The 21,352-nt window shown below is 43.1% G+C and overlaps 1 protein-coding gene across 1 annotated transcript; it reads right to left on the reverse strand.

The window, feature by feature from the left end:
* Nucleotides 1-2,586: 2,586 nt before the first annotated feature.
* Nucleotides 2,587-20,326, reverse strand: LOC148046859 (vomeronasal type-2 receptor 26-like). The gene is made up of 7 exons (XM_087715014.1): nucleotides 20,130-20,326; nucleotides 16,985-17,282; nucleotides 12,534-13,364; nucleotides 10,853-11,080; nucleotides 8,629-8,755; nucleotides 6,312-7,195; nucleotides 2,587-2,811 (listed from the first exon to the last, which is right to left on the reverse strand). The coding sequence occupies exons 1-7, from the start codon at nucleotides 20,324-20,326 to the stop codon at nucleotides 2,587-2,589; spliced, it is 2,790 nt and encodes a 929-aa protein (XP_087571140.1).
* Nucleotides 20,327-21,352: the final 1,026 nt, after the last annotated feature.

A 21,352-nucleotide genomic window follows, 5' to 3' on the forward strand; every position in this document is an offset into this window, starting at 1 on the left:
CCTCCGCGAGCTGCACTGGCTGCCTATTGGTCTCCGGATACGCTTCAAGGCACTAGTCGTCACTTATAAAGCCCTTCATGGTATTGGACCTGGGTACTTGAGAGACCGCCTACTGCCAATTACCTCCACTAGACCAATTAGATCCCACAGACTAGGCCTCCTCCGAATTCCATCCGCCGGCCAGTGTCGACTGGCGACTACCCGGAGGAGAGCCTTCTCTGTGGCTGCTCCGACCCTCTGGAATGAATTCCCCGTGGAGTTTCGTACCCTCACCACCCTCCAGGCCTTCTGCATAGCCCTTAAAACCTGGCTGTTCCGACAGGCCTGGGGCTAAAGATTCGCTGCCCCTATCTCAAATGGTATGATTGTTGCGCTTTTTAACTATGTATTGTTCTGTGTTGTTGTTAAACTATCTGTATCCCCCCTTCCCTTTTTGAGTTGTGAGCCGCCTGAGTCCCCTTAGGGAAAAGGGCGGCATACAAATGAAATAAAACTCTAAACTCTAAACTCACCACAAACCTCCACTCACGTACAGTTGGCTGGTGCTTGTGCTTGCTTGCTCCATTCACACGAGAAGCAGTGAATGTTCAAATGTGAATGTTGTGAGAGCCTCCCGATTCAGGTAGGGTCGCAACTGGCGCACCAGGCGAACCTGGGCAAATGCCCCCCTGGTCACAGCCGACAGGTGGTGATCAAAAGTCAGCTGTGGATCCAGGAGGACTCCCAAGTTGCGAACCCTGTCTGAGGGGTGTAAATTTTGACCCCCCAGCCTGATCGTTGGTACACTAGCCAAATTTTTGGGAGGGAAACACAACAGCCACTCGGTCTTTTCTGGGTTGAGTACAAGCTTGTTAGCCCGCATCCAGTCCCTAACGGCTTCAAGACCCCGGTTCATCACGTCCACCGCTTCATTGAGTTGGCACGGGGCGGACAGATACAGCTGCGTATCGTCCGCGTATTGGTGGTATCTTATCCCGTGCCTCCGAATGATCTCGCCCAGCGGTTTCATGTAGATGTTAAATAGTACGGGGGACAGGACCGACCCCTGCGGCACCCCATATGATAGGGGCCTCGTGGTCGATCTCTGACCCCCGACCAACACCGACTGCGACCTGTCCGAGAGGTAGGAGGAGAACCACCGTAAAACGGTCCCAAAATTTTTTGAAATCCACCACTGTGAGTGATGATGTAACGATGATGATGTGATTCGTATTTTGGCTCTACCTGGAGGAGGTTGATCTTTGTATGTAGAATAGACTGGACCAGGCCTTAATGGCCCATTGACAAAGGTGGTGGAGAGATGAATTTCTTCTTCCCTTTTAGAGGAAATATTCTGCCCTTTTAATATTTCATAAAATATATCCTTTTACTAAGAGAGGGGTGGGTGCTAACTTCCTACACAGCCCACAAATTAAAAAAAATAACATCCTTAAACATGCTTCTGTCTGCTAGCTCCCCAGGGAAGAAAGTTTGATATATTTTTTCTTCATGCTTTTTCCTAATTGATGAACTTTTGGGTGTTTTCTCCACAACCATGACATTAGGAGCCAATCACTCAGGTTTTATAGTATTGTTTGCACCACCAAGTCAGAAACTTTGCAAAATTCCCCATGTCTTCCTCCATTGATCCTTCCAGTGGTAGAATGCTGCTGGTTTAACAATCGGTTCAGTGAGAGCGGGCTTCGGGCACATGCGCTGCCCTGAAAATGGAGCATTTAGAAGCTCAGCTGCTTACCTTCCAAGTCGGCAATGGAGGAGGTGGCGCAGTGGTTCAATGCAGCACTGCAGGCTACTTCAGCTGACTGCAGTTCTGCAGTTCGGCTGTTCAAATCTCACTGGCTCAAGGTTGACTCAGCCTTCCATCCTTCCAAGGTGGGTAAAATGAGGACCCGGATTGCTGGGGGCAATATGCTGACTCTGTAAAACCGCTTAGAGAGGGCTGAAAGCCCTATGAAGCAGTATATAAGTCTAACTGCTATTACTATTGCTATTGCTATTGCTATTGCTATTGCTATTGTTAAGTAAAACAGCTGGGAGGGAAATCAGTTGTGCTGCGCGATTGAGATGAGCTAGAAAGCAGGAAATGAAGGATAGGGTAGAGCAGGAGGAGGTGCAGTGTTGAGTTCCCATCAGTTCGGACTGGTTTGGCCGAACTGGTAGTGGTTTCGTAGCCTGGGATTCTGGAACCGGCAGCAATCCAGGCCTGCCACACACCCCGAACCAGTTCTCCAGGCGATGCCATAGATGCCACCATCTTGTTTTTGGGTTCTTCATATTCACAGAACAATTTTAATTGCACTGCGCAAGGGCACACATGAGCAAATGGCAGCAGTGCCTGCTGGAACCTACCCCTGGGTGGGCGGGCTTGGCCAGATGATTGTTGGACCTACCTGAACCAGTCCGAACCAGCTGAATACCACCTCTGGACCCTTCCCTTTGTAAATCATTTACCAATTATAATTCTGCCAGAGCAGGAGAATGAGCCATGCTTTAATTTTAACTGGTGAAATAATCTGAAATGAATCTGTACAAGCCCTGATCTCCAAATCTTCCAAAATAATAAAACACCTCAGAATCCATACCTGCTTAAAAATCTTTGTGCCAAACAATTAAATCTTCATGAATGACAAATTCGTTTCCTGCAAGTGCTTTGGGATCCATTTTCCCGATGTTCACTTTGCTGTAGGAGCTGTTTGGAAACAGGACCACATTTGTAATATTGAATCCAGAAAGCACTTCTCCCTGATGATCGATGGACACAGTTTCTCCAAGCAAATTGTTGAATGAAAGGCCTTGAAGGAACCAGTGAAGCTAAATAAGAATGAGGGGAAGAAAGAGATGAATAAAACAAGGTTATAAAGCAAAGTAGGCTCTGGACTCTCCTAAGTTCACCAACCATCCCTGGGGCTATATTATCCTTTTAAACACCCATAAAGTAATGGGAGGAGGAGGAGGAGGAGGAGGAGGAGGAGGAGGAGGAGGAGGAGGAGGAGGAGGAAAATTTACTATTTTTCTATACTTTTTTTACATTAATTATTATCTGGGTGGCTTTTTTCTCTCTTTCCTCTGTGGCTTACAAACTGCACTCTGATTGCCTTCAGTATATTATACTTAAATTCTCCTCCAACAGTAGCCACAAGAGGGAGGAAAAAACTCCCAACTTTTAAGTATTATTTCACCTCTAACCACAAGAGGGAGCAAAAGACCAAATTTTAAAAGAAGGGACCCAAAGGCTACAATATTGAAATGATTCTTTAAAAAAATAAGACCGGGCATAAATCTATTTTTTTAAAGAAAGAATAGATCCAAATGCTACTGTATTAGAAAAACTACTTTAGAAAAAAAAAACCAACTACGACTGCAAATAGCTACAAACAACAACTATTTTTTTTAAAAAAAAAAAAACTACATGTAAGAAAAGTTATAACCAGTGGCCAACATGAGTTTGTCAAAAACAGATCATGCTAAAACAAATCTTATTTCATTCTTTGACAAAGTGACTAAATTAGTGGACCAGCAAAATGCAGTGGATATAGTACACATGCAAACAACAATTGCAGGAGATGTGGATATAAACAAGGAACCTTCTACCATATGTGGTGGACCTGTGCCAAAGCCAGAGAATATTGGCTTAAAATAAAGAAACAGCTAGAACAGATGATAGAACAAAAGATTGAATGGAAACCAGAACTATTTCTGTTGGGCATATTAAGTGATAAAGTGCGTAAAAAATCTCAGTCTTTAACACTACATATATTAACTGCAACAAGAATAGCATTTGCTTTATGTATTAAATCTTGGTATATTTTATGATAAAGGACTTGGTGCCAAAAAGTTTAACTATCGCTCTCCTATACCATTTCAGACAAATGGCTGTCCAGTTTCTTCTTAAAAATCGTAAATGATGGACCACTCAAAATTTTGAAGGGCAAGCTGCCAGGAACAGAGCAGCTGGTCATCGCACATGTGCACGACTGAACGTGGAAGAGCAGCTGGTGATGGTATATGCTCCCATTAGGGCTGTATAGGAACTAAGTATTATTTACGACAAAAATTGATAACACTGTATAAATCTGTAAATATTAATATATTTTAAGTGATTATATGATATATTACACAATATGGAATATATTAGAGAATATAGAAATAGAGCTTATGTAAATGCTACATAAACAGAAGGATAAAATCAAGATCGCGTGAAGTGTTAATACCACTTTATAAGGCGTTGGTAAGGCCACACTTGGAATACTGCATTCAGTTTTGGTCGCCACGATGTAGAAAAGATGTAGAGACTTTAGAAAGAGTGCAGAGAAGAGCAACAAAGAGGATTAGGCAATAGAGGCTAAAACATACAATGAACGGTTGCAGAAACAGGGCATGTCTAGTTTAATGAAAAGAAGGACTAAGGGAGACATGATAGCAAACTCCCAATATCTCGGGGGTTGCCACAAAGAAGAAGGAGTCAAACTATTCTCCAAGGCACTTGAGGGCAAAACAAGAAGCAATGGGTGGAAACTAATCAAGGAGAGAAGCAACTTAGAATTGAGGAGAAATTTCCTGACAGTTAGAACAATTAATCAGTGGAACAGAAGTTGTGAATGCCCCAATACTGGAAGTCTTTAAGAAGATGTTGGATAGCCATTTTTCTGGAACGGTGTAGGGTTTCCTGCCTAGGAAGGGGGTTGGCCTAGAAGACCCCCAAGGTCTCTTCCAACTCTGCTATGGTATTGTATTGTATGGTAATGAGTGGATATTTGTGTGTTGTGTTTTATTTCCATTTTTTCCACCAAGGGCTTGAGGGGGCTTTCATGGTGCTTTCCCGTACATCTAGATGAGCTAAAAGTAAGGGTCAAAGGGGTTTATACTGAGAAAGAAATAGATCGATGGCCTTGTTGATATAGCCCTGCGGTTGTTAAGTGGTCATGGCAGGCTGCCAAACTCTCAAATGCTGAATCTGTGCGAACCGGTAGCAACCCATCTCTGACCCATACTCCAAGTTATGGCCGTTGCAGTGCTCTGACAGGAGCACTTCAATGGCCATAACTTTGAGTATGGGTCAGAGGTGGGTTGCTACCACTTTGCACAGATTCGGGCAAACTGGTAGAGGTATTTTGGCCTCAGTTGGCCAAACCGGCAGCGATCCATGCTGGCCATACCCGGGAACCAGTTCCCCGGTTGGCGATGCCATTGCTGGCACATTTTCTACTAAGGTTTTCATGTTCTACGCATATGGAGAACAGTTTTTAGTCAACTGTGCATGCGTGAAGCGCATGCAAAGCAAATCAACAGCAACACCAGTAGCAACATACCCTGGTATGCGTCCATACATCCCATTATTCAACACCACTATAACCAGGGGTGGGTTCCTACTGGTTAACAACTGGTTCACTGAGTGCATGAACAAAACTGTTTGTATGTGGTAACCATAAAGACAGAGATGAATACTGTACATTTACAATAGAAATGTGTTGTGGTCCAGCAGGAGCCATTGGAGCTGCCACCAGACTCCAACAGTGAGGGGCCCTATGAGTTGGCTCTGGAGGACGTTGAGGACCCTTACAGGAGGTAATTGCACTGAGCTGATGGTCATTAGGCTCCTCTCCAGACTATAAAAAGGCTTTTTGTGCACATGCCCTCTTTGCAGAAGTCAGCACAGAATTGAATGTCGGAGAACTTTGTATGAGCTTGGCACGCTGGATTGCTGCCAAGCCTTATCTGTGTTTATTGCTACCCAAGTTTGTCTGTGCTGGGTTGCTGCCAAGGACCTGTTTGTCTGTTAATTAAATGCTGTAATTTATCTCTGGCTCCGTGTGTGCTTTGGTGTGGAACAAGTGGGGTCACAACAGAAATGTATTTATAATTGCTATTAAGAAGATCGGAAGAGTCTTTTTTGTAATCTTCCTTTTGTTTTCTTTCCCTTTCTTTTCTTCTCATGCCTGCTTCATGTTGATAAGATCCAAACTATATTACCCAAATATTAAGATCATAATTTATACTTACAAAACAACAGATATCTTAGGACGATGAGCCATTCTCTTCATGAAATAGTAATCAGAATTAAGAAATATCTACTTTATTAAGAGTGAAGTCACTCATTGTACAATGAAAAGTTGTTTTTTTTTAAATTTTATTTTCCACTTCTGTTCATAAGAATTTATCACACACATTGGTGTCTTCCAAGAATATGCAGTTATGGTAATGTTGGCAGAGCTACTAAGCAAGTTATGTCCTTAGAAGAATATTGCAAATCCAATTGCACATCAGAAATACACATACCCAAAATGTAATAGTCAGAAATGCTTTTTCTTTACAAGTTGCTCTTTGCTGTTCAGCTCAGGCCTCAACAGAATAATGAAGCATTTGGGGAAAAATATACACCCCAATAACCCAGCACTGGAAGTTAAGATGGAGAAGATCTCCACAGCCACCATATACTTTCCTTTGGTACTCAAATAGGTGGGAACAAAAGACAACCAAACACTACAAAACACCAGCATGCTGAAAGTGATGAACTTGGCTTCATTGAATGTGTCTGGCAGGTTCCGAGCCAGGAAAGCCACCATGAAGCTGACCAGAGACAGAAACCCCATGTAACCCAAGACAAGATAAAACATCACAACAGACCCTTCATTACATTCTGCTATGATCTCTTCAGTCATTGATCGCATGTTAAGTTCTGGAAAGGAAGGAGAAGTGATCATCCATGCCAGACAAATGCCTGCTTGAATGAAGGACCCAGAAAAAACAATTAAGAAGGACAGTCTTTTCCCCAACCATTTTCTCATGCCAGACCCTGGTTTGATGGCCATGAATGCAGCAATGACCATGATGGTTTTGGCCAACACAGAGGAAATGGCCACAGAGAAGATAATGCCAAAGACTGATTGTCGGAGGAAGCAAATTACTTTGAGAGGTTTTCCAATGAAAAAAAAAGAGTTGAGGAAGCAAAGCAGAAGGGAGATGAGGAGAGTGTAGGTGAGGTCCTTGTTGTTTGCTTTGACAATAGGCGTGTCTTTATAGTTGATAAATATTCCAAGAGTGAACATGGTAATGATCGAAAATAAAACAGCAACCACAACTAAACTGATCCCTAAAGGTTCTTCAAAAGTTAGAAACGTTATGTTTTTGAGGATGCATTGAACTTTGTCCTTACTTGGATATTGATCTTCTGGACATTCAGAACAGGCAATTGTATCTGCAAATAAGAGAGAGGCCATGAAGTATGGAATTTAATCATCATGATTCAATAGCAATAGCAGTTAGACTTATATACCGCTTCATGGGGCTTTCAGCCCCCTCTAAGTGGTTTATAGAGTCAGCATATTGCCCCCACAGTCTGGGTCCTCATTTCACCCACCTCGGAAGGATGGAAGGCTGAGTCAACCTTGAGCCAGTGAGATTAGAACTGCTGAACTGCAGATAACAGTCAGCTGAGGTGGCCTGCAGTACTACACCCTAACCACTGTGCCACCTCGGCTCTTCTCAAGTAGCACCAACTGAAATATATAATCTCTATTAGATTTTTTTTTAACTTGGCCACTTTAAGAAGTCTACACTTCAACATTTAGAATTTCTGGCTGAAGAATTCTTGGAGCTAAGGTCCACACCTCTTAAAGTGGCTGTTTGAAAAGGACAGGATTAGATCATTAGAGGAGATCTAAACATAATTTATTGAGGGAAAAATCTTGTCTGTAAGTGATGGTCGCAGTCAGGAAGCACTATTTTAGAAATATAGCTTTAACAATGGGAGTGTTTTTTATGTTTAATGAATATTCCAAGTGTGAATATAGAAGTGATTGAAAATAAAACAGCAGCCACAACTAAACTGACCCCTAATGGTGCTTCATAAGTTTGAAATGCTATGGTTTTTGAGATGTATTGAACTTTGTCCTTGCTTGGACATTAGTCTTCTGGACATTCAGAACAGGCTATTGTGTCTGCAAAAAAACCAGAGAGTATGAAGCATGGAATCTAAATATTATATTGTATTGTATTATATCGTATCATATGATATGATATCATAATATTATATTATAATTCATTTTCTGGCTGGGGAATTCTAGGAGGTGAGGTACTCACTTCTGAAAATGGCTAAGTTTGGGGGTGGGGGAATCATCAGAAGAGATCCCATGGGGCTGCACAGAGAGAAGGCATGGAGCAGAAGGCAGGGAATTCTGATGCACTACGCAGGATTCAGGCAAGGTGTGAGACATGAAGATGAGCCTCCTGCGGCTGTCCGCAGCTTTTATCATTGATGCTTAGCTTTCCCACAGCCATGGGCCACCTGCCACCCCTAAGCTGAAAGAGTGCTGGGATCCTTTAGAGGAAAAAAGATTGTAGGAGCAAGACCCAGTTCCAGGGCCTCTATCTTTTCATTCGTTTTAGGAATTATGTGAAAGTTTTTCACTCTGGTATTACACAATTTCATGAATAATCTTCCAATTTCCCAGTTGGAATCTAATGTCAATTGAAGCGGCATTAGAATAAACAAAGCAAGCAAATCAACTACATATGTCAAAGAAGAAGAAGTAGTAGTAATTCTCTATTTGGTCAATTTTGCAATGAAAATATAATATTATCACAGTGCAGTGTATATAATAAAGTGGAGTAAAATAGATGATAATTTACCAGACATGTTTGACATCTTCCCATCAGAACATGGATCGCAATCGTAACAGCAAAATTTTTCTCCTTCTTTCTTTTTCTTCTGGTAGCCAGCAGGACATGGATCATTACACACTGAACGGGGCAAGACCTGTGGATAAACCAGGATGGAATTCAGGACTGAAAACTTGAGTAATACTGGACAGTTATCCTCTAATCCACCTGCACAAATAGAGGAGCAGATGCAGTGGTGGGATTCAAAATAATTTAACAACCGGTCCTCTGCCCTGATGACCAGCTGGATAGGCATGGCTTGGTGGTCTTGTGACTGGGTGGGTGTGGCCAACTCAAGGTCACTCAGGTCGATGGGTGTTTCGCCTTAGCTGTTACAATGGAATAAGGGTGAACCGGAGAGGCAGTTTCTGTAAGCAGGACAGTAAAGATTAGGCTAGAAACAACACCAGAATGTTTCTTTCCTGCCTTCCTTACAGGATTAACCCTGTAAAGTGGGGAAGAAACAAAAGGAGATTTCTTCCAACAACCGGTTCTCCGAACTGCTTAGAAAGTTACCAAGCGGTTCTCCCAAATAGGTGCGAACTGGTTGAATCCCACCACTGAGCAGAGGTCAAGGATCATGAGATTTCCACATGGAAATCTCCAAGATAATTCCTAAATAGCAATAGCAATAGCAGTTCAACTTATATACCGCTTCATAGGGCTTTCAGCCCTCTCCAAGCGGTTTACAGAGTCAGCATATCGCCCCCACAGTCTGGGTCCTCATTTCACCCACCTCGGAAGGATGGAAGGCTGAGTCAACCTTGAGCTGGTGAGATTTGAACCGCTGAACTGTAGATAGCAGTCAGCTGAAGTGCCCTGCAGTACTGCAACCTAACCACTGCGCCACCTGGAGATGTTGAGTACCCAAGCCATTTCCGCCCTTGCCCTCTCTGGATTACCATATTTTTTGGACTATAAGATGCTCCAGACTATTCGTGGTGGCCCATTTGGTGTTGCCCATTTGCCGCCGCCCATTCGGCACAACCCAACTCACCACCACCTGTTCAGTGCAGCTCATTTGACACCCACTTTGCCGCTCATTTGGCACGACCCATTCGCTGCCGCCACTGTGACCCCTTCTAGAACAGCTGATTGGTGCAGTAACCCCCCCCTCCCCTGCCACAATATGTGGAGTATAAGATGCACAGAAATTTCCACCTATTTTTTTTTGGGGGGGGTGGAAAGTGTGTCTTATGTTCCGAAAAATACGGTAACTATAATAAAGGAGATTTTGTTTTAAAACCATGCATGAAGTAAGACTTAATACTCAGCTTAGTAAAAGCATATCACAAATGAGAAATCACCACCTTAAATGTGCCTCTGAGCACCAGCTCCAGGGATTAAATTTTCCTTCTACTCTTTCTAGTTAGGGTAGAAGGGCAGAATATCAGCTGCCACCTTATACTTGCTGTGCTTTGCTGTCATCAGAGGTGGGCTCCTACCAGTTCGCACCTATTTGGTAGAACCGGTTTGTCAAATCTACCGAACCGGTTAGAAGAGGTTCCACCAGTGGATCTGGAAAGCAGGCCACACCTACAGAAGAGGTTCCAAAAATTTTTGAAACCCACCATTGGTCCTTGGATATGATTATTCTACCCTGTCATGCTCATATTTATAAAACTCAGTGCCTCTGTGAAAGGTAAGGATGACTACTGCATTTGTGGCGCAATCAGAACATTGCGTGTGTTGAAGTTGTTTTAACGCAAACCAAAGATGCCTTTTAAAAAACAAGTTTACATCATATTTTTATGCATGCCAGTGCTGTGTGTGAGGTAATTTAAGTGGTTCTGACAAGTGTTGTCGACATCTTCATATCCGGTCACATGGGTGGCAAGCCACTCCCATCCGGTCACATGGGCAGCAAGCCACTCCCACAAAGGAGGCCACACCCACAGAGTAGGTTCAAACAATTTTTGAAACCCACCACTGGCTGTCATACAGTCACAGTGCCATGTGGGATGGTGGGATGAGGAGGGGATGCTTGGGGAATTGACAGTAAAACAGCAACTAATCATCTTTGTTGCTCTTCTCTGCACTCTTTCTAGAGTGAACTGTTGTAAGTTGAGGACTACTTATACTTTGAATACAGGTTGCTAACTATGACCTGATTAAAGGGTCAGAAAGCAGGCTGCACAATCAAAGTCATCTCTGATCCCCAAATCCAAAATAATAAAATAGCTCTAAACCATACCCTCTTAAAATATTTGGGCCACACCATTAAATGTTCCTGAATTACAAATTTGTTTCCTTTGTAGGCTGTGGGATCCATCTTTCCAATTTTCACTTTACGGTATGAATTGTTTGGAAACATGACCACATTTATAATATCGAATCCAGAAACCACTTCTCCATGATGGTTGATGGACACCGTTTCTCCAAGGGAATTATTGAATGAAAGGTCTTGAAGGAACTGGTGAAGCTAAATAAAAAACAAAAGGGAATAAATGAGATAAAAATCAAGATTTTCTGAAATGTATGTCTATAAAAATGAAAATCGATTACTTAACACCCCAGGAGGCCTCCTTTAAAAAGGAAATGACTGTGAAGTGGAAGTTGTGGACATATGGCAAAATAATATATTTTATTCAAGGGGAACCCACTGTCAGGGTTCCAAATAGCATCCAAAATTAAATCAGAGTCCAAGGCAATGTATTGCTCAAAGTTCCTATTTATTAAGAGAGCCATGTTGGCACATCTGGAAAAATCTAAATCTGAAAGCTTCCTTGTTTTCCCCACCCAGTTGAAAGTTCAAGATCTTGGCCCCACACCCACAAGTCTATCACATGACCCAATCTTCCACTGCCATGCTGGCAGTTCCACCCATCCCATTTTGGTCAGGTGCAGAGGTTCAAAGACAAAGGATGACCTTGGCTTCCTAGAAAGTATGTTGTTATGGCTACATATAATGTAACTCCATACAATCCCCTCTCCCATTTTCCCACAATAGAAAATGCATAGTAAAATAATAGAAAGTGTGGCAGGCCTCAGATCCAAAATAAAAGATGGCTGCAAGGGAGGATTTACAGTCACAGATCTTATCTGGCTTGGAGAGGCTGACAGGCTGCTATCTGCAAAACTTGGCAAGGAGTCTCAGAGAGTCACGAACCAATGAAGTGAACTAATTGTCTCCTGCAAACTCCCCTCCCCTTTCGCTCCTCTTTTATTTCCTCTGGGAGGGGCCGTTCACCGTCCACCTGCGGCCTTACTCCCAAGTCGACCCCTATTTTTTAGCAGTTCCCTCCCTCTGGCAACTCTGTGCATGCGCATACTGGGAACAGGCTCCAGCTATTCGTCTGCCTCACTGATGTCTGACTCTGAAGGCAGCTGATAACTGGCATACGGCTCTGGCCCCCTCTCTGCCTCTGACACAGAGCCCTCATCAGAGCCTTCCCCAGACTCCAGGACTGGCCCTTGTTCCTCCTCACTATCCGAATCTGCTGCCAGCTCTGCTGGCCACTGGCAGGCCACAACAGCGGCATCACAGCAGCACCGCCTGACATATCAAGACTCTTTCCCCCTTTGCTAAACTGAGTGGGGGCGGGACCAGCACATGATGCATCCAGCCCTTGGTCGGGAGTTTGACAACCCTGCTTTAGAAGGTACTTGTTAGATACTTGCTACAGTTATAATGATTTCCACCAAGGTCCCCCTTCCTGGCAGGAACAGACGTTTAATCTCATTGGTTGAAGGGTCTGACAGCACCCTATAAAAGGGCTGCTGTCAGACTCGACCTTCGCTGGATTGTACATAGTTGCTATTGAGTTAATAAAGAGTTGCTGTTGCCATTAGCCTGTGTGTGCCTTTCCATTACCCAATCTCACAGTACTAATCTGCTCCTGTGCAATGAAGGTGTTCGATTCACAGATTGTTACCTTCCAGATGCCTTGATCTTGAAGTTTGACCCTTGAGCTCCTCGCTGCTCTTCTGTGTTTAGACTTAATCATGCCATGAAAAGCATGTGCTACAGCATGGACTGCATTGTAGATGCTGTAGCTGTGGCCAGTCATTTCAAATAAGTTCCAGGGAAGGTGATTTAGCTCTTCCTTCCCAGTACATGCCTCATCATTTCCCACTGGTTTATTACTCCCTGAAAAGAAGCAATCAAACCCTTGTTCCCAGAATTCTTTCAACAAACTATCTTGTTGCGTCTGGAATGGTTTGGTGGTCCTGAGGAAATCCTCGAACCTCGGCAGTTCCTTGGAATGAATAGCAAAGGAAATGGCTCCATCAAAGACTTGCAGATCTGAGGGGCGGTGAAGACTTGTTAACACGAGATCCATCTGAGCTGTCAGAATCCACATCTTCCCACGGCTGACGTCGATGTATTTCATGAAGGTAAACAGAAGGATTGCTGTGAGACATTCTCCGTAGAAGACAAAGGTGTTCACAATGAGGTGGTTCAAATAAAACTGTATCCTATAGACAATATCACCTTGAAACATAAAGAAAAGGGCTTGTTTGGGAAACCTCTCCACAAAAGCAGCGCAGATCCTGTTCTCAGAAAGAAGCGGATCCAGAGCTTCAAGGAAATTGTCCCCGCTGTTGTCATCCAGAATTAAGAGGCCAACCCACGTCCATCCAAAATGTTTCAGCAAATGGATGATCCCCACAACCTGAAGACTTTCGTTGGGAGCCATGTGGTAAAAGGGAGCAGCCATCTTTGTCCCATGTTTCTCATTGGGAGCAAAGGAGCCATAGGCAAGCTGGAATAACAGGTGCATTTGATTGGTTTGAGTTGGAATGTCATGCCTCAGTTGAGAAAAGGATGCAGGCTGACTTTGACTTACAACAGTTTGTAAAACAATTCATGTAAGGGTTCCAAATAGCATCCAAAAATAAATCAGAGTCCAAGGCAAAGTATTGCTCAAAGTTACAATTTATTAAGAGAGACACGTTGGCACATCTGGGAAGACCCGAATCTGAAAACTTCCCGATTTTCCCCACCCAGTTGAAAGTTCAAGATCTTGACCCCCACACCCATAAGTCCATCACATGGTCCAATCTCCCACTGCCATCCTGGCAGCTTCTACCCATCCAGTTTGTTCTGACCTCCCCCCCTCTTCCTACACCAAACCACACCGAGACAAAGATACTTCAAGGATTTATTAACATACAGACTAGACCTTGGCAGCAATCCAGCACAGACTAACCTTAGCAGCAATCCAGCCTGCCTAGCTAGCCATGATAGCTTCTCCAGCTCTAGTGAATACGTTGATTCCTGCGACGAGAGTGTGAAAAGTCATTTCTTTTATAGTCTTGAGAGGAGCCTAATTACAGTTGAGTTCAATTATCTCCTGTAACTGCGTAACTGTTTTTTATGCCTATTAGCCCTCCGTTGCCATTGCATCCAGGACCAACTCCCTTGTCTCTCCCCCATTGCTCCAATGCATGATGTCAGGATCATGCTCCCTTGTCTCCTCCCCACTGCTCCAAGGCTCAGGCGCCTCCTGATGGCCAAGCAGCCTCTCTGTGCCCTGCTCAGAGTTGGAACCCTGTCCAGGGTCCTCCACATCCTCCAGAGCTGACTCATAGGGCCCCTCACTGTCAGAGTCTGGTGGCAGCTCCAACGGCTCCTGCGGCACCACAACACAGTTCTGGTCAGGTGAAGAGGTGCAAAAACAAAGGATGACCTTGGCTTTCTAGAATTTATTTTGTTTTGGCTACATATCATCTAATTCTATACAATTCCCCCCTCCCATTTTCCCATAATAGAAAATGCATAGTAGAATAATAGAAAGGGTGGCAGGCCTGAGATCCACAAGGAAATATGGGTGTAGGCCTGACAGTTCATTTAAGAACTGTTCAAAGTTACAACGGCACTGAAAAAAGTAACTTAGGGCCACTTTCCAAACTTACAAATTTTGCAGCATCCCTAGGGTCATGTGCACTGGTGGGTTCCAGATCCCATTGAGACCAGTACAGTGCAACAGGAACCGGCGTCCACCACATGAATGCACACAGCATGCGCACATGCATCCTTACCGCCTGTGACTTTCCGCAATGCCTCTGCGATGCTCCAGCTGCATCGTGCAGGCGCCGTATGCTCCATGAGCATGTGCGGATGCACCAAAGAGATCAAATACAGGTAGGGGTGGGCGGGCAGGTGGCCCTCCAGAGCACTGTATCGTAATGGTACCTGGTGCTCCTGTCAGGTGCTGGTACGCCCATCATGTGGCGTACCGTGTGCAACCCAGCACTGGTCATGTGATCAAAATTCAAATGCTTGGCAACTGATTCCTATTCATGACAGTTGCAGTATCCCAGGGTCATGTGATCACCTTTTGTGACCTTCTGACAAGCAAAGTCCATGGGGAAGCCAGACTCACCTAACAACCTTGGTAATATTGTGGCCCGCCAGTGGAGGTGGCGGCAGATTCGGACAGTGAGGAGGTTGGGGAGGAAGATGGGCCAGTCCTGGAGTCTGGGGAAGGCTCTGATGAGGGCTCTGCATTGGAGGCGGAGAGGCAGCCAGGGCCGTATGCCAGTTATCAGCTGCCTTTGGAGCTGGACAGCAGTGGGGCAGAAGAACAGCTGGAGCCTGTTTCTAATGTGCACATGCACAGACCTTCCCGGAGAAAGGAACAGCTAAGGAACAAGGGCTGACTCGGGAGTAAGGGCACAGGCGGATGATGAATGACCCCTCCCAGAAGGAATAAAGAGGAGCAAAAGGGGAGGGGAGTTTGCAGGAGACAACTTGTTCGTTTCATTAGTGTGAAGATTTGTTTGTGACTCTCAGAGACTCCTTGCCAAGTATTTTCTTGTACAGCGTTGCATATTTGGAAGATATCAGCCTGGCAGCTCTCCAAGCCTGATAAGGTCTATGGCTGTAAATTCACCCTTAAAGGACTGTTTGCCGCAACTTTGCTGGATGTGAATGAGAGGAATTCACATTGGCTTAATAAAAGGGGTTTTTGTCAGGACAAGGAGTCATCTTTGTGATTTTGTGAAGCCTAGGTCAGAACAGTTACTAAATTTGCAACTGAAGTGATTCACTTAAGAAATGTGGGAAGAAAGGTCGTAAAATGGGACAAAATTCACCTATCTCACTTAGCAATGAAAATTTTGTGCTCAATTGTGGTCGTAAGTCAAGGACTACCTGTGTTTTGTTAAAGATCATGCAGATATGTACAGTTTCTCCAAACCCTTTCTTGTGTGGGTTTCCATTCTCAAATCTAAATTAACTAAACCTTTAACTGTTATTATTGCTAGGCATTAACTTCTAAATAGCAATAGCACTTAGACTTATGTACTGCTTCACAGTACATAAGTCAGCATATTGCTCCAACAATCTGGGCCCTCATTTTACTGACCTCGGAAGGATGAGTCAACCTTGAGCCTGGTGAGATTTGAACTGCCAAATTGCAGGCAGCCGGCAGTCGGCAGTCAGCAGAAGTAGTCTGCAGTACTGCACTCTAACCACCGCACGACTGTGGTTCATAAATAAATGGGACACTATGTTATTTCTTTCTTTCTTTGTTAGTTTCATATGCTGCCCTTTCTTCAAACACTGAAAATAATCTACACAGGACTCTAAACAACATCAAAGTTTTCATTGAGAGAAGCTGATGGACACAGTCCCCCATTAGCTTCCCTGGATCAGAATTATTTTATACCCAGACCACCACCTGACATTCTCAGCTTCTGCAATGTATTGGAGTAGATACGAGTTAACTCCAGTTCTCAGATTTCATCTGGCTTTTTTGATACATCATTACAACATAATCTAACCTCTACTTGATAAACGTTTCCCATTCCCTTTCATGAGAAGAGTCCTCCGCTCCTCTGCTCACAACAGAGTACATTATGCCACCAGGTTTGAAATGTTGGGCTTGGACCACCTAGAACTGCGCCGCCTACGATCTGACCTAAGTGTAGTACACAAAATTGTCTGCTACAACATCCTACCTGTCAATGGCTTCTTCAGCTTCAACCTCAATAATACACGGGCAAACAATCGATACAAACTCAAGGTAAACCGCTCCAAACTCGATTGGAGAAAATATGATTCAGCATCAGTGTAGAAAAATGCCTGGAATGCTCTACCTGACTCCGTTGTTACATCCTCAAATACCCACAACTTCAACCTTAAACTGTCTACTGTGAACCTCACCCCATTCCTAAGAGGTCCATAAAGGGAGGTGTGCATAAGCGCACCATTGTGCCTATCCATTCCCCATTCATTTGTACTCATTTCCTTTGTTCATGATCATGTTTATACTTATACCTGTTATCTAGTACATGTTTGACAAATTAAATAAATTAAATATATAAATTTTGCCCTATGGATGCGTTTTCATACATGTCAATACATACTGTATCTTACCTGGGGGATTTTATAAAGACTTATGAGATCTGACATGAAGAATGAGATATCAGCACCAAATCCTCCAATGATGGCCACAACCAGGTTCTCCTTCATATGACATCTGTAGTTGACAACCAACTGATCGGATCGGAAGAGCAGCTCCAAAGTGGAACGGTAAGTCAGCCGGGCATCAAAATAGTTGTCACAGATGAAAAATCCCAAAGTAATGTTAGACCCAAGTAATCTTGGGCTTGAGTTAATTTCTTTCACCCCAAATGCCAAGCTCAGGGAATGCTGGTACAACTTTAAAATGGCTCTGGCAACACAAATGAAATAGGGTGAAATGCAATGAAATAGAGAGCATTGAGGCAAGAAGGATCTATTGAGTGAAGCGACAAAATAAGCACAACTTTCCAATTGTAATAGGCATCAGATCAGAGGTGGGTTCCTACCAGTTCGCACCTATTCGGTAGAACTGATTCGTCAAATCTACCAAACCGGTTAGAAGAGGTTCCACTAGTGTACCCGGAAAGCAGGCCACACCTACAGAAGAGGTTCCAAAAATTTTTGAAACCCACCACTGCCACACACACACACACACACACACACACACACACACACAGACTGACACAGAGAGAGAGAGAGAGAGAGAGAGAGAGAGAGAGAGAGAGAGAGAAAGAAAGAAAGAAAGAAAGAAAGAAAGAAAAAAGAAAGAAAAAGAGTGTGAGAGAGAGATGAAAGAAAAAAGGGACAGAGAAACAAAAGAAAGGAGAGAGAGAGAGAGAGAGAGAGAGAGAGAGAGAGAGAGAAAGAAAGAAAGAAAGAAAGAAAGAAAGAAAGAAAGAAAGAAAGAAAGAAAGAAAGAAAGAAAGAAAGAAAGAAAGAAAACACATGGCCGGCAATCCACTCCCACCAGGTCACATGGCCGACAAGCCACCCCCACAAAGGAGGACACACCCATAGAGTAGGTTCCAAAAATTTTTGAAACCCACCACTGCATCAGATATAAAAACAACAAAGAACCCTGGATACCTATACAATTAGCACCGGAGCCAAAGCTGTGTGCTCTCTACACTTCTCTTCTCTCTATACACCAATGACTGCATCTTAAAACATCCCTCTGTTAAAATATTGACGTTTGCAGACGATACAACAGTGATTGGTCTCATTCGAGACAACGATCTGCCTACAGATGGGAGGTTGAACAACTAGTTTTGTGGCGCAACCCAAACAGTCTTGAACTAAGTATGCTCAAAATCATAGAAATGGTGGTAGATTTTGGGAGAACCCCTCCTATACTACCACCTCTTACAATACTAGACACCAGAGTATCAACAGTTGAGACCTTCAAGTTTCGAGATTCTATCCTATCTCAAGACTTAAAATGGACACCTAACATCAAAAATGTCATCAAAAAGCTATGAAAATATCTACAGACCCCTCACATCCTGGACATAAATTGTTTCAACTCCTTCCCTCAAAACAGCTCTATAGGGCACTCCACACCAAGACAACTAGACACAAGAACAGTTTTTCCCCGAATGCCATCACTCTGCTTAACAACTAAGTCCCACAACACTATTAATAATTTACTAAGAATGTATTACTATTCTTCTTCTCTTCCTTCCTAGTATCTATTTCTCCCCACTTATGACTATAACCATGTTGCTTGTATCTTTTAATTTATATTGTTTTTATTTGTTTCCTAGTACGATTTGATAGCTTATTAGTAACCGTGACTATCACAAAGTGTTGTATCTTTTTATTCTTGAGGAATGTATTTTATTCTCCTTATGTACACTGAGAGCATATGCACCAAGGACAAATTCCTTATGCGTCCAATCAAACTTGGCTGTTAGGGATATAATCTAACGATTGGGTTGGCAATATATAAATCATAACAATGCTATACCTGTTTCTTTAAATCATACTGTAAAATGTGATTGGTTGCTGTTTCCTCAATCGGCCATAAGAGGGAGCCAGAATAACTGTTAGCTCTCTGTTTGTTAGATGCTGGGCTGATCTGATTTGAGTGTTTTGGAAGCTGGCTGTTAGAAAGTCCCGTGAACTATTGTAAGTTTTGCAACTGCTAGCAAACTTTGAGTACCAGGCTGTTTGTATGAGTATGGACTATGTTATTTGGATTATCCCTTAACTGAAAGACCTTGATGACTGACTGTCTTATCCGTGTATGACTTGGACTGTTTGATGGACTCTGATACCCCTATTTCCATGAAAGTAAAAGCCTATTTGAACTGCAGTGACTCTGTATGCTGGTTTGTGTGTTCTCCAACACAACTCTCACAACGCTTCTCTGAACGCACTCGCTCTCCCAACGGGGAGCTTACTTAACATTGGCCAATAAAGAATTCTATTCTATTCTCTGTAGTACTTGCAACATTATCTGAAGCGCATATAAGGTTTCCAGTAATTTTATGCAACATCTGATTCAACAGCTAGCTAGTCATTATCATGTCCCAAAACCACACACAACAGATCTAACGTTCTGGACCATATTCATGAAAAGAACTAATTATTCTACTATTGTATAAGATTTTATTATTTAGTCAATCTATCCACAAAAATATATACAACCATTACATTCCAAAAAGACTCTGTGATGGTCTGGCTGAAACATTGTCTATGCTTCAGAAACCCTGATCTATCTATCTATCTATCTATCTATCTATCTATCTATCTATCTATCTATCTATCTATCTATCTATCTATCTATCTATCTGGTTCTGTGGGTGTGTTTGTGTGTGCGTGTTCCAGCATAACTCTGGACCACCAGGGCCACTGAAATGAAAAGGAATGAATTATATCTACAATGTCAAATCACAGTACTTTTGACAGTGATAGTGTGGATTCAAGTTTTGGATTCAAATTCATGAGTGTGTGTGTCTGTGTGTCTACATCTCTGTATGTGTGTGTTCCAGCATTACTTTGACTTGACACTATAGATGCAATTCATTCCTTTTCCTATCTAATACAGAATTAGCATGAATAAATACCTTGGCAACGCCAGACTATCAGCTACTTAGAAATAAAACAGGTTAAAAATTGGTGTGAAATCTCGTAATATTCTCTGCTTAATTTGCAACAACTTGAGACGTCACTTTTGTGCGTGAAGGAAGGAAAAGGAAAAATAAGTATTACTCACAAAGGAGGCATAAATGACTTCTGTGAAGGATGCACATCAAAGGAATGTTCCTCCAGTACATATATAACCTGAGCTGTGATTCCACCAATGAGGAAGTTTCCTGGCTGATACCATTCATGAAGGATAGGAGAAGGATCACTTCTTCGGTAAGGTGTGGCCTGTGTCTGGCACTTCATGTCAATCAATAGCCATCCCATGATTACTACACACAACATTTTCTCTTGGGTAGTCTTAGTTGTCTTAGTCTTAGACTAACTGGAGAGGAGCCTAATGCTGGGAAAGATGGAGGGCAAAAGAAGAAGAAGGGGACGACAGAGAAGGAGGTGGCTGGATGGAGTCACCGAAGCAGTCAGCGTGAGCTTAAATGGACTCCAGAGGATGGTAGAGGACAGAAAGGCCTTGAGGAACGTTGTCCATGGGGTCACGATGGGTCGGAGATGACTTCACAACTAACAACAACAGTCTTAGTTGTAGCTATCCACAATTCCAGCATTCATATGAGGACACTGTTCTACCAACTACAAAATGTAGGAATATGTGCAGCTCACATGTGTCATTATATCACTCCTCTTATCCAAAAGATTTGCATCAACAAAGCATGATGGACATGCTCATTTTAGTGAGCAAAAATCCTGACCAGAATCGAAAGGGACAAGACCCTGCCCACTCTTTCCCCTCAACTTCAGAAATAAAAGGTTTTATCATCTCTATCACACTGAATTGTGAATTATTTCTGGGTATTTTTCTGTGGAGCAGCTGCAGTTGTGTCATAAAGCATCAATGAGAGTCATTTAGATTAATTGCCCCAAACCACTCATCTCTACCCAATGGAACCTCCTGGGTTTGGGAAGCTATTATTTCACTTCCACACTATAACTTTAGAGACAACGACTGTCTTAGTTTTTGAAGGGGACACCACATATATAATTGTATATAATTATATCTGTGAATTTAATAATTATACATGGGATTCTTCCCCAAATATAAACTTATGGCTGAAATCTCTACCTTCTTCAAATATATCTCTGTAGGAAACCAAGGTGTACAATGAATCTCAAAGGAATCCCTGAGGATGATGGCGTAGATCAGAGGTGTCAAACTCGATTTTATTGAGGGCTGTGTCAGGGTTGTGTTTGACCTCCAGGGGTGGGGGGGGCAGCTGAACTTCACTCGTGTCAGGAGCCCCTGTGGTGGCCAAGTGCTAAGGCCAGATTTCCCTCAAA

This window comes from Thamnophis sirtalis, unplaced genomic scaffold, assembly GCF_051295495.1.
Source record: "Thamnophis sirtalis isolate CommonGarterSnake01/CBP01778 unplaced genomic scaffold, rThaSir2_p1.2 scaffold_4, whole genome shotgun sequence".
Lineage (NCBI taxonomy): Eukaryota > Metazoa > Chordata > Lepidosauria > Squamata > Natricidae > Thamnophis > Thamnophis sirtalis.